This window comes from Dromiciops gliroides, chromosome 2 (assembly GCF_019393635.1).
Source record: "Dromiciops gliroides isolate mDroGli1 chromosome 2, mDroGli1.pri, whole genome shotgun sequence".
NCBI classification, from domain to species: domain Eukaryota; kingdom Metazoa; phylum Chordata; class Mammalia; order Microbiotheria; family Microbiotheriidae; genus Dromiciops; species Dromiciops gliroides.
Window position 1 is genome coordinate 216,455,486 of NC_057862.1, and position 14,637 is coordinate 216,470,122.

Sequence of the window (14,637 nt, forward strand, 5' to 3'; positions counted from 1 at the left end):
GAAGAAAAAAATATTTTAGACAGCCTAGCTAGAATTTTAGCACCTTACAATATAAAACACTTTGCAAACCTCCAATTAGTGCTATTTGAATACTAATTAAAAAAAAAAAACTCACCTGAGCTGAAGACAAAAGTGTCCCGTACAGTGGAGATAAGATATCTATTAAGAAAATAACATACATGAACCAAACTTATGAATTTATTTAACAAGAACGAACTTCAAAAAACACAAACAGGATCAGTAGGATTAAGGCAAAGGAAATAAAATGGGGAAAGGGAAATTAAACAACCTGAACAACACCACCCCCCAGGAATCAGCTGAGAACACACAGCAGCGTCCTGTCGCCTTCCAGCTTCAAGCTAGAATGGTGAAAAACCTCCCTTCTTCCCAGCAGACCCCAGGCTGACCACACACAGCCCCCAGCCAATTGGCTGGCCGCTCTGACAGTTGTCACATGACTGCCCTCACTGGGCTTCCAATTATAATTTTGCCAGGCCCACCTAAGTGTGGGTGAGTGGTGATGATGTGAGGTGCCAGCACCATGGCGATGACTACAACCAGTGGGTGGAGCACCGTGCGGTTTGCGGAGCCCCAGACCAGTGTGCGCACTGAAGTTTTTTTTTAAATTCTAGCTAAAAGATGGGGTCATAAAAATCTCAAATAACAATTCTTTACAGTCACTAACATAATTAAACACTGATTTAGAAGACTATAACTGAAGAAGTGTTTTCATAAAACTTAAGAATTTAATGTTTTGCAAATACATTTTCTCTCCTTTCCAGTCTCTCCATACTAATGCACAGGTCTAACCTCACCACTTCCCTGAATGTTTAGTGAATTGCCTACAAATTAAAATACAAATGCTGTATCCTGGTATTCACAGTTAAGAAGCCAATCTAGTTTTCCAGTCTCATCTCTCGGCAGCCCCACCTCATATACTCTATTTTCTAGGCAAACTGGACTACTTACTCTTTCCCAGTTCCTTTCTGACCTTTCTTCACTGCTGTATTTTTGCCCCATGGCTAGTAGGCAATTATCCCTAGGGATGGTTGGCCTACAGAAATTCTTTCCTTTCTTCAAGGCCCAATTCAGTTGCTATCTCCTCTACGAAGTGGTCACTGGCCTGTGCTCCTGAACCCTAACTAGAATCTTTTCCCTTGAAAATTTTTCATGCAACTTTCCTTGAACCTCTCCTATACAATTACATTATAGCTTGGAGAAGACTTCTGTCTTTTGCACTAGATTGTTAAATTCCTTGAGAACAAAGACTGTGTTCTCTTTCATCTTTGTGACTTTACCATTTTACAAATAAGACCTTAATAAATGTCTATTGAACTGATCTGAATTATATTTTATTACCTATGTGTCATATAATAATGACAATAACGAAAATGATATGTGTTAGTGTGAATAGTGAATCTCCTGAAGTGGTCTCATTATTTCAATTCACACTGCATAACTCCATTGTGCTGAAACCAATGACTGTTTTGCTTCAATTAGAATCCATAGGCCCACTATTCCATAGTCGTTCATGGTTCGCAATAGCTGGGACTTGTCTGTAGAACCTACCTTCCAAGGCTACCATGAGGTATTATGTATCGGTGCTTGGCAAACCTTAAAGCACTATGTATATGCTAGCTATTATAACTACTGATATTATAGATTTAATCTTTAACATATCTCACAGAATACAGACTAAGGGAATACACAAACAAAAGCAAAATGTATACCTTTCTTCAATCATTTGGCATGTCAGCCTGTCAGATGTATGACTTCAATTATTTCGATAGTCAATTCGAGAGAAACCCTCAATATAAAACCCAGTAATGACACATTGGCAAAATTACTGATTTTGGAGTCAAAGAACACAAATTCAAGTCCTGACTCAGCCACTTACTATCTCTGTGACTTTGGACAAGATACTTAACTCTCAAGAGAATCAGTTTCCTCATTGTAAAATGAGCACAAAAACATCTGCCCTACCATTTCACAATATTCTTGTGAGAATCACACATATAAAGCTCGCTGATAAATCAGAATCAAATGCAATGATGCCTGCAAAGTGCTACATAAACGTTAAAAGTCAAATATCAGGGCAGCTAGGTGGCGCAGCGGATAGAGCACTGGCCCTGGATTCAGGAGTACCTGAGTTCAAATCCGACCTCCAACACTTGACACTTACTAGCTATGTAACCCTGGGCAAGTCACTTAACCATGACTACCTCAAAAAAACCACACAAACAAAAAAATTCAGATATCCATAAATATCAGATATACAGGAAAAAACATCTGATGTTGTAAGAAAAGGACATGAGATACTGATACAACACATCCCTGAAATCTAAAGGAAAGAGATTGATATGAAATTAAAAGTATCTTTTATTTGGCATACACAGAAAGAATGGGCCTTTGATTTGAAACTAAAGTTACCATTTGTAAAGCTTATCACTTCTATGGCTTTGCCTTTTTGTCAAGGAAATGAAATAGATACTTGCCATAATCAATAAATACTGCCCATTGCCAGAAAACTGCAGAGTATTTTTTTTGGGGGGGGGGGGGGGCGGGCGGAATTCTATAGTGGGAAAAAGAGAATGCCAACCAAACATGGCATATATGATATAAAGGAAAGAACACAAGATTTAGAGCCAGAAGTTGTTGTTTAGTTATTCTTCAGTCGTGTCTGACTCTTTGTGACCCCCTTTTGGGGTTTTCTTTGCAGAAACACTGCAGTGGATTGCCATTTCTTTCTCCAGTTTGTTTTACAGATAAGGAAACAGAAGCAATAGGGTTAAGTGACTTGCCCAAGGTCACACAGCTAGTAAGTGTCTGGAGCCACATTTGAACTCAAGAAGATGAGTCTGACTCTAAGCTGGGCTCTCTATCCACTGCTCCACCTAGCTGCCCTTTGAGTCAGAAGACCCAGATTCAAATCCTTACTCTGCCACTTACTATCTATGTAATCCTGGGAAAATCAAATTAGTCTCTTTGGATTTGAGTTTCCTCATCTGAAAATGAAACCTCTGGATTAGACAGCCTCTGAGGCCCCTTACAGGTCTCAATCTATGACCATGTGGAACACAAGAAAGACAAGGCAGCCAATGATGACACAGGCATACTCCCCATAACCAACATTAATATATCAACAGCATTAATACATTTATCACAAGACCTCGCCATGATGTCACCATCTTTAAAGCTAACTGCATGAGTGTGTATGATAGAACACTGGTCTTTTGGAACTTAATTGCCTCAATAATGTTGTTTCTCAAAGTCTCTTCTCATAATCAACAATAAGCTTAGCTGGCACAAGCTTGTTATTAATCATGTTGCTGCTAACATTTTATCTGAATAAAAAGTTAGCAAATTCTAGCCAGTTACCCTGTTGTGATTAAGTATTAAGTAAGCTCTATAAACGAGGGATTGATTGATAATAGCATGAGAAATATCTCTTCGCCTCAGGGTTTCTACTTAAAACTTCTCTTTTAAATTAGCACAGTGTGTGTGTGTGTGTGTGTGTGTGTATTTTTACTGAAAGAATCCCAGTTATTTGCCACTTCAAGCACTCCCACCCCTCTTACCTTTAATGTGGAGTGCTCCAGAATTATACTTTGGCTTAATTCCTGAGACTTTGGTGAGATAAAATCTGAATGGGTTCTTATCATCCAATAGGTCCCAAGGTTCTTGGGCTTCATCTGAAGCCTCAGAGTCCTCTTCTGTCTTTGGGATGACAGGAGGCTGGTAATCTCTGGGTCTATGTTCAGACAGTTCTTTGGGAGGTGTATATTTTTCCTCTTTGACTGTCCCTTTCCCTGGTTGCTTTGATCGGTCCTTTGGATGGGATTCCTCATCACTACTCGACAGGCACCAGCCTAAATCATCCTGGGAACTCTTCTGCCTTTTGGTGGATGAGATTTCAGAAGTCGAATTTTTATCGTCAAATTTCACTGGTGATAATTTCCTTCGGTAAGCAGCTTTGCGAGCATCAGAACATGTGTACCCGGGACCATTCAGCACATCTCTCCCAAAACTGGGCAGAGAGGAGGTAGAAGGTTTCTCAACGTGTGTCTTTTCGTCTTCACTTTCATCACTGCTGGAAACAGTCCACTTGCCGTAACTGCTTTCCTGAGACATATTTCTGCTAAATAAACAAGTATCATTTTTTGTATTCAATTATAGTTTGTTTGTAAAAAAAATCCTGATCTCAACCTACCGCCCCCCCCCCCAGGAAAAAGTGTTCCTAAAATTATTATTGTACAACTAGATCCCAATTAGCACAAATAAATGCTGTGAAGTCCTCACAAGCATCTGAATTAAATTGATTAGAAATTTAAAAACAAACAAATTTTAATAAATAAAAAGTAAAATGATTAGATTTTATTATTATTATGTAAAATGTGGTTACTAGAGTTCCAGACCAATGGAACTAGGCAGTGCAGATTCAAATGGTAAAACCACTGCTTGGGATTCATTATTCTGGATAATCGGGGCCTAGGAAAATGGAAGGAAACAAGCATTTAATATGCACCTACTACATATGCTGGGGACTTCACCAATATCTCATTTGATCCTAACAATAACCCTAGGAGACAGGTGCTACTCATTTCCCCATTTTATAGCTGTGGAAACTGAGGCTTGATAGAGTGACTGGCATAAGGTCAAGGAGTCAGGAAGTGGCTGAGGCCAAACATGAACTCAAGTTTTCCTGACTCAAAGCCCAATGCTCTATCCACTGTACCACCCAGCTACCAAGCTGTATATACCACTCCTGTGAAACTGCAGTTTTATTCAACAAATATTCAGTAAGTTCTTTTATATATAGGTCCTTTCCTAGGTGCTTGAAATATGATAGCCAGAAGATAGACCCTGCTCTCAAGGTCTTTATAATCTAATGATAGATTACTCAGTCAACAATCAACAAGCATTTAATTACCCACTCACTACATGCCAGAAACTGTACTAAGCACTCGTGATACAAAGAAAGGCAAAAAAAATAGTCCCTAATCTTAAGGAGCTCACAATCTGATGAGTCAGGGAAGGACATGTATACTTACTTATATAACTGCCTTCTCTTCTGAGTTAGCTGTTCACGTCTCACAAAGCTGAAATTCAGAAGATTGGGTTTTTAGTTCCCATTCTGCTATGAACCTCACTGTGAGACCTCAGGCCAATCTATTTCTGGACCTCTGTTTCTTCATCTGTAAAATGGGAGAGTTGAATTAGAATCCTTCTTAAGATACATTCAAAATCTGTGTCTAGGACTCCCATTCCATCAACCTTGTTCTAGTCTGTCTTTCTTCCCTTCTTGTCTTGGATCCTGATGGCTGACCAGCTGAACAACAGTCCTTCCCACTGTCTATGTTGTCAATCCTTAAACCAGAGTCAACTCCACCATCCCAAGCCTCAGTCCCTGAAAACTGCTATAACACTTAGAACAGTGCCTGCCACATAGAAGGCACTTAATGAATGCCTGCTGACTTGATAAAAACCATAGACTCTATCTGCTACAAATTCTTATCGGCTAAATTTGAACTAGGGGCAGCTAGATGGCACAGTAGATGGAGTGCTGAGGATGGATTTAGGAAGAGCTGAATTAAATGTGACCTCTGACACTTACTAGCAGTGTGATCCTGGATCCCATAACCCGCTTTGCCTCAGTTTCCTCATCTGTAAAATGAGGTGGTGAATGAAACAGTAAACCACTCCAGTATCTTTGCCAAGACTCAGGCAGAGTAGGACACAACTAAAACAACAACCCTGAACTAAAACCTCACTACTACCTGGTAATCATTTTTTCATCTCAAATATACCGTTTATCATATTCTTCACAACATCTGTTCCAAACTTTTTCCTCTCTTTTAGCCCTTTAGGTTACCCCGAAATCCCCTCTTAGCAAATGACCTTGTCTCCTCTTTTACTGGGAAAACAAATGGAGACCATCCACTTTGAGGTCCTTCAATGCCCCATGACTTCAGTAACTCTACAGCTTTGTGTATCTTCCTTCTCTTCCTCTGCTCTAGTCTCAGAGGATAAACCAAGCTCTTTCTTCTACTTATGTCAATCTCATACCCTGCTTAAAAAATGTTTGTGGAAGTTGATCCAAGTCTCTATATCGTATCTCACTGCTGGACTGTAATCTCTTTGAGGGCAGTGGTCCAGTGACTTTGTAGGATGCTCTGATAATGTAACAGAATAGGAATATAAGGTTTCTTGATTATTTCCCCATATACTTTTCTAGGCCAGAAACTAAGACTATTTGTAATTTATAAAGTTTTAATATTTAAGGTATATTTTACATGATAAACAGTTTATGAACTAAACCTTATTTCAAAAAAATCTTAAATTCTTATTGCTTCATTGCATAAAAACACTAATTATTAGATCAATGGGCATTTAATCTAAGAGGCTCATTTCATAAGAGAAAAAGATGAAATTTAACAAGTGCTTTTCATTTTTGTTTTGAAAGCTGGATTATATCTGAAGATCAGTTTGGTTTACTTTTTTTTTTATCTTTAATTTTATCTTATTTTCCCATTAGCCAGTATGTATTTTCTCTGTCTCCTATCCTACCTTCAATTTAAGGAGGAAAAAGGAAAACAAAACCCTTGCAACAAATCTGCAGTCAAGCAAAACAAAATTACGACTGTCTATGTTCAAAATTGTGTCTCATTCTCCATTTTGAATTCATCATCTCTATGTGAGAAGTGAGAAGCTCCATGTAACTTAGTTTTCTAGTTACTGGATTAAGTTCTAAAACGTTGCTTTTATTTTAACCATTTCTGATAGAAATATTTTAAATATATATCTATATCTCCTAGGGTTAGCTAGGTGGCACAGTGAATAAAGCACCGGCCCTGGATTCAGGAGGACCTGAATTCAAATTCTGCCTCAGACACTTGACACTAGCTGTGTGACCCTGAGCAAGTCACTTAACCCTCATTGCCCTTCAAAAAAAAAAATCTCTATTTCCTTAAATCATTCATCAAAACACACTTGAACTGTTCTTTGAGACAGTATCTCGACCCATTTCCCCATGAAAATTATGTCAGTTTCTTCCTTAAAAGGCATTGAGATATTTCTCTATGTATAGTTACTCAAGGGACTAACAGCTGAGAGTGTGGATGTCATAGCCTCATCTCCCAAGGACCAACTCTGCACAAGGATCTTTAACAACACTGGCTGGTGGATCTTTTTTTTTTTTTTTTGCAGGGCAATGAGGGTTAAGTGACTTGCCCAGGGTCACACAGCTAGTAAGTGTCAAGTGTCTGAGGCCACATTTGAACTCAGGTCCTCCTGAATCCAGGGCCGGTGCTCTATCCACTGCGCCACCTAGCTGCCCCCTGGCTGGTGGATCTTAATGGTTAATTCATGTAAAGTAGCTTCCCACAAATGAATCAACTCAAGGTGTCCTGGATACCTATCTTTTTCTTTTAAAAAAAAATTATTTTATTTTTAATTTATGGAATAAAACATAGTGTATATATACATATATATATACACACATGTACATATATACATATACACATATATATACATCTATATAAAAAGATGCACATAAAGCTGCTAATCTACTATGAACAACTTGATATTCCTTTTAAATATACAACAAAGTTATTATGTAAATTTCTCCTTTTCCCTTTCTTTTCCTTCCCTCCACACCCCTACCACAGAGATGGCCATCATCAGACACAAATAGGTATTTATACATAATTTTATTCTACATACTTGTTTATCAATTCTTTCTCTGAATACAGATAAGCATCTTTCTTCCTAAGTCCTTTACAGTTAATTTGGGTATTTGTAATAGTCAAAATGACATTCACTCAAAGTCATTCTTTTTTTGTTGTTTTTTTCAGGGCAATGAGGGTTAAGTGACTTGCCCAGGGCCACACAGCTAGTAAGTGTCAAGTGTCTGAGGCTGGATTTGAACTCAGGTTCTCCTGAATCCAGGGCCAGTGTTTTATCCACTGTGCCACCTAGCTGCCCCCAAAGTCATTTTAAAAACAATATTGCTATTACTGTATACAATGTTTTCCGTTTTGCTCATTTCCCTCTTCATAATTTTTTTACATTTATCAGTAAATAATAAAGCAGTAAAAAAAAATAAGTCAATAAAACTTATGTGCAAAGTACCCCCTGTAAGATACAATGGGCTTTTTGTCAAGGTCCAAAGGCCCCAACCAGAGGAAATTCATTTTGACTGATTAAATTAAGTGAGACTGACTGAGTGATTGACTTTGCTGATTAACCTACTTAAAGTTAATTAAATCAAAACCACACCTGGCTGGCCCTCAATAGGGTATTGCCAGAGGAAGAAGAGGAGGAAGAGGAGGAAGAAGAGGAAGAAGAGGAAGAAGAGGAAAGGATGCTAAATAAGAAATAGGGTCTGAACGAGAGCTTCAAGTATAAGTAAAGCAAGGAGTATGTGCCACCTCATATATAGACTTTTAAAAAGTATTCCCTAGTTCTCAACTCTTTCCCAGATAGTTAATTGAGGTTGCTGGCAGGTCAGAAGGTTGGGGGGGGGGGTGGGGCAACTAGGTAGCTCAGTAGATAGAGTACTGGCCCTGGAGTCAGGAGTACCCGAGTTCAAATCCAGCCTCAGACACTTGACACTTACTAGCTGTGTGACTCTGGGAAGCCACTTAACCCCAATTGCCTCACACACACAAAAAAAGAAGGTGGGGAGGCAGGGGGTCTGTGGATAGATTTTAAGGAATCCTAGACTCAGATGGGGGGGGGGAGTTACATCTTTATTTTCTCTAATCTCTAACTCAAGATTTCTTAACCATTTCTGTGTTACAGACCCCTCAGGCAGTCTAGTGAAGCCTACATACACTGTCTCAGAATAATGCTTGTAAATGTGTGAAATAAAATATAGGATTACAAAGGAAATCAAGGGGGGGCGGGGGAGAAAGAGAAGAAGCATTTACTAAGTGCCTAATACTGTGCTAAGCCCTTTACAAATATCTCATTTGATTCTCACAACTACCCTAGGTGGTAGGTGTTATTATGAACATTTTACAGTTGAAGAAACTAAGCAAACAAAGGTGAAATGACTTATCTAGGGTCAAAAACAGCTAGTAAATGGTCTGAGGCTGATTTTGAATTCAGGTCTTCCTGACTCCAGGGCCCAACCCTCTATCCACTGTACCACCTAGCTGCCTTTAATTCAATTCTAGTTATCCCTTCCACATCACGACTTTCCCCATCAAGGCTTCAATATATCTATCACAGGTTGGCATAATAAATTCAATGGGGAGTTTTACAGAAGTCACAGACAACATGAAAAGGTCAGCAGGTGACACAGAATCTATGACCAAATATTTAACCCAAATTTTACAATAAAGTACAATAAACAAGCTATAAAAGAAAAAGATATTCAGACTTCTCTGTCATGAAGGGCCATAAATTTTTACTCAGATTTTCCAGATTTGGGGGTTTGGGGGGGGGGGGAGGCAGGAAGAGAACCATGTTCCTAACCCCTGAAATGTGGAAGGGATAACTGTATATTGAAATATATAAAAATATTTTAAAAAAAAAAAGGTTACAGTCTGAAGGACTGAAAACCCTATTCTAATTGAAATTTGGCATTTCCTTGAATTATTTAAAAACATGTCTATGAGAAGGGGTCCACAGGTTTAACCAGAAGGTCAAAGGGGTCCAGGACCCACAAAAAGCAAAAAAACCCAACACAAAACAAAAAAACAAAAAAAAACAGGCTCTAGGCCCCATCATTAACTAAACATACAAAAGAACCACATTATTCCCTTAGAAATCATGACCCTATAACATGTCAAAGGTCTAGCCCTCTAGAATTCAAAACAATGCTAGCCAGACCCAATTTGAAGGCAGAAGCTGTTAGCAACTACTCACACAGATGGTGTGATTACAAGGCACCTTGTTGGGAAATCAAATTAGTCACAGAAGCGCAGCATCTAAGTGAGAAGAGGCCTCTCAAGACATCAAGTCAAACTTGTAACCAAACACCAATCACCCCTATTTAATGCCACACCTAAGAAAGGATCACCCAGCTTTCTATGAAGACACCCAATGACAAATCCAGCCCCCTTTACCTTTTGGGGCAGCCATGTTGCTTCTATCTTGATAACTGTCAATGTCATGTCAATCATACTGGTTCAACCTATAACAACTTTTCCCTTTCTATGAAGAACTGCAAATGAGAGCACTTCTGAAGAAACAAATTAATCATTTTTGTATTTAAAATGTGCTCTGTTTTGAAGCCCGGACGACTTTGTGCACGTGCGACCTGCTGAGTTTTCTAAAGGTTTCCATGTTATCATTTAAAACATTCAAAGCTTTCCTTGACCAAATGTAAATACTATGAAAACAAATGAAAATGCCATGCTTCATCAAAGGATTACCAGCAGGGAGCACAATTATAAAAAGAAACAAAACTTGTAAACACAGGTGTTTCACTGATGATACAACACTTCCTCAAACTACCTCTTTATAGAATGATTTGATATTCTGTGGCTGTTTAAAAAAAAAAAGTCCAGATGTTGTTCATTAAAGTCAATCAGAATAAACAACTTGTAGTCATTAACACTGCCAAGCAACCTCCCTCTTCAGAAAATTAGGATCTGTCAAAGAATTATTTCTATATAAAACATTAAACTCACACTTAAATCACATCATCAGCAGAGGCCATTCAAAAGGAGCTTATATGCCCAAAAAGGCAAATTTTAAGGTGCCAGGTACTTGTACTGTGCAAATCAGGATCCAAATTTTGATTTACTCTATGCTTACAAAGTAGGCATTCATTTAAGCATCTTTTATGCCCCCTCCCCCAACTAGTTCATTTTATAGATGAGGATACTGAAGCAAAGAGGGTTAAGTGACTTGCTCAAGATCACACAACTAGTGTCTGAGGCTGGATTTGAACTCAGGAAGAGGTCTTCCTGACTCCAGCCCTAGTCTTCCATTCACTGCAGCACCTTGCTGCCCTATTCTAAGAGTACCTTCTCCCTAAGGTTAACTTCCATTTATACCATATACAAGGTGCCCCAGAGTCTTCATGCAGTTAGAAGGTTTAACAGCTTAAACTATTAACTACATAACAATTTATCTACAGTTTTCTACATGTAGTCTCCTCCATTTGAATTTGGGGTTCTTGAGAGTAAAAAGAGTGTTTTTGCCTTTCTTTGTATCCCAGTACATGAATGGTAAAGATCTTCCCTGCCCTCAAGGAGTTTACAATCTAACAGGAGGGCAGGGGAACCAATCAGCAAACAACCACATACAAACGATATATACAGGGCAAATTGTAGATAATTTCAGGAAAAGAGGGCTTAAAATGCTTTTTTTTGACTAATTACCTTTGTTTTTGTTTGTTTATTTGGTTTGGTGGCATGAAAGTGACCCTGGGGTTTCCCAACAAAGCTTTGGCAGGCTCTCCCAAGTTGGAAAGGGCAGCAAGGTAGCAAAGTGGATAGAGCTCTGGGCCTGGAATCAGAAAGATCTGAGTTCAAATGTGACCTCAGACAGTGACTGTGTGACCCTTGGCAAGTCACTTAACCCTGTTTGCCTCAGTGTCCTCATCTGTAAAATGAATTGGAGAAAGAAATGGCAAACCACTCCAGTATCTTTGCCAAAAAAAAAAACTCCAGATGGGGTCATGAAGAGTTGGACATTGCTGAAAAATGAGTGAACACCACAAAACTGTGGGGCCCAACTCACAGGCTTCAAGAAAGAGAAATATTTAAAGGGCTTTGAAAACCTTAAAAGGGTCAGCTCTTCAAAGTCATCAGAGATCTTTTAAGTATAAAAGTCTAAAACAAAAAGCCAGCTGCTCTGACACTTTTCCTTTTTTATGCCTATGTACTAGCCACAACCACCATCAAAAAACACAACAAAACAAAACAAAATCCCAAATTGCTTGGTTTGCCATCAACAAGAACAAAGCTGTACCCTTTTACATTTATATAGGCTGTAGAGAGAACATAAAGGGCCCCCACACACACTAATTTTAGGCAGAGAAACCGAAGCAGTCTTAAAACACAGAAGGTAATTAATAATAGCTAATACTTATACAAACCCTTTAAAGATTTGTAAAGCACGTGACCAATATAATATCATTTTATCCACAAAACCCCCTGGGATTTAGGTGCTTTTATGATGTTCATCTTAAGTGCAACGTGACAAAAATGTGAGCTCTTTGAGAGCAGAGACTGGGTTTGGGGGGATTGTTTTTTAACCTTTCTTTTTATCCTCGGAATTTAGGTCAGTATCTTTGGCAAAGAGGTTAAGTGACTTAACCAGAACCCAAAGTCTGATGCCTCAATGGAATTCACATCTTCCTGACACAAGGAAGTCCAGCATTCCACCCACAAGACCTAGGTGAGTTGGAAGAGACCAACAGGTAACCCCTTCATTTTACCAGTGAGAAAAATGGTATTTAGAGGAAGGGGAGTGAACTACCCAAGGTCACACCGATAGGTTCCTTAAACCTGTCTCAGCTCCCAGGTCTCAAACGGCCCCATTTCTGCAAACCTGAATCCTTAAACTTAGTCAGCCAAATCGACAAGAACAATAATAGCCGGGGGCAGCTAGGTGGCACAGTGGATAAAGCACAGGAGGACTTACTAGCTGTGTGACCCTGGGCAAGTCACTTAACCCCCATTGCCCCGCAAAACCAAAATACAACAAAATAGCAGCCAAATTTACACACACACACACACACACACACACACACACACACACACACACACACACACATTCACAATTATCTCATTTAAGCCTCACAACAATGGGAATGGGGAAGGGCGGTTATCTCAATTTTACAGTGGAGGGAACTGAGGCAAACAGAAGTTAAATAACTTGTCCAGGGTAACACAGCTAGTAGGCATAGGAGATCGGATTTGGACTTGGGGCTTCCCAATTCCAGGTCCAACTCTCTATTCACAATAACAGCTAACACATTGCGCCTATGTGCTAGGCAGTGCTAAAGGCTTTACAAATAAATATCATCTTATTTAACCATCAGAACACTGGAAGGCAGGGACTATTATTAACCCCCAATTTACAGCTAAGGAAACTAAGGCAAAAAAAGGATCTAGCGACTTTCTCAAAATCCCACAACTAGAAGGAATGATATCTGTAATAACGATAACTAACACTTATATAGTGCTTCCTATGTGGCAGGTACTGTGCTAAGCGCTTTACAAATATGACTTCATTTAACCCTCACAACAACCGTGGGAGGTAGGTGCTGTTATTATCCTCATTTTAAAGTTGAGGGAGCTGAGGCAGACAGATTTCTAAGTGACCGGCCCAGGGTCTCCCAGGATTCTAGGGCAGAGCTGGCTCCAGGGATCCTAAACCAGGCTTGGGTGCCCCAGATTCAGGGCCCGAGCCCCAGATGGAGGAAGCTTCCCCCTAACATTTCCTCCAGTCTGGTTGGGAGAGGGGGCGGCGTGAAAAGTGCGCAGGGACTGATGGTTGCCCCCCTCTCCTCCCAGTTCCTACGAGCAGCGAGCTAGTCCTCCCGAGCTCATCCCCCCACCCCGCGCCATGCGCCCACCTTCGCCGGGAGCCCACGCATGCATGAACAAGGTTCTTCAAGCGCCCGCCCCCCGCTGCGGCTGCCCGCGCCTCCTAGTCCAGAAGCGGCCAGCGCGCGCTCGCCCTACCCCCCTGCCCTCCTCCCCGCACCTCCCGCAGCGGCAGCAGCGGCGCGCAGTTCAAACCCGGCCCCTCTCCGAGCACTCCGCAGGTCCGGCCCCTTCCCTTTCCGGAAGCAGCTCTCGCCAGGTCCTAAAAGCCGCCGCATTGGCGGCGTAAGACAGCCTGAGGCTCATCCGAGACCCTTGCTAATGCAAAAACTCAGGAAACACGTGGCCTCCGGAGGCTAGGAAGTTACCTACGCTGTTCTTCTTAAAGCTCATCCCCTTATAGCATTAAGGTCCTTTACTGGACCCCCTCGTCCACTCTATCTTAACAGGGTTTCTCTAACTAGGGCTTGGGACATCGTACAGAAAAACAGAACACGTTTTTCTATTTAATTTTTAATGGGATTTGCAAAATACGTGAACAGCAGAGATGCTAACAGCTGGCTGTCTGCTAATCACAGTTGCAGACTCCAACTACATAAGTAATAAAGGCAGAGAGGGGCCCGTTTTCTTCCCACTGGACTCGTGTTCCCAAGGCCTCTTTGTAATAACTGTTAATTGATTGATTGAAAATCCATCTTTTTTTTTCTTTTTGATCATCCGGTTTTTTTATATAAAAGACGGCAGGAAGGAACCCCTGGATTTGGAGTCTTAAGTACAGGTTTCAGTCCAAACTATCCCTTTAACAACCTTTATCACCTTGGATAAGTCCCTTTACCTTTAGGTTTCTAAACAGGGAGATTTTGAATAAATAAACTCTAAAGCTATCGATCCTATCAACTTAGTGACACCATGGCATGAGTGCTAGACTTGGAGTTGGGAAGGCCTGAGTTCAAATTCGGCCTCAGACACCTGCTGCTGCTACTGTTGCTACTGCCACTACTACTACTACTACTGCTGCTGCTACTACTACTACTACTACTACTACTACTACTACTACTACTACTACTACTACTACTACTACTACTACTACTACTACTACTACTACTACTACTACTACTACTACCAC

At 40.3% G+C, this 14,637-nt stretch overlaps 1 protein-coding gene across 1 annotated transcript in view; it reads right to left on the reverse strand.

Annotated features, from left to right (window-relative positions):
* The window catches only part of TDP1 (tyrosyl-DNA phosphodiesterase 1), a 191,989-nt gene extending 178,250 nt beyond the window's left edge, over nucleotides 1-13,739 (reverse strand). The window contains 4 exon segments of the mRNA XM_043985761.1: nucleotides 116-159; nucleotides 3,579-4,138; nucleotides 5,052-5,195; nucleotides 13,672-13,739. Coding sequence (XP_043841696.1) covers nucleotides 116-159; nucleotides 3,579-4,131 — 597 coding nt within the window. The 5' untranslated portion in view covers nucleotides 4,132-4,138; nucleotides 5,052-5,195; nucleotides 13,672-13,739.
* Between the last annotated feature and the right edge of the window lie 898 nt (nucleotides 13,740-14,637).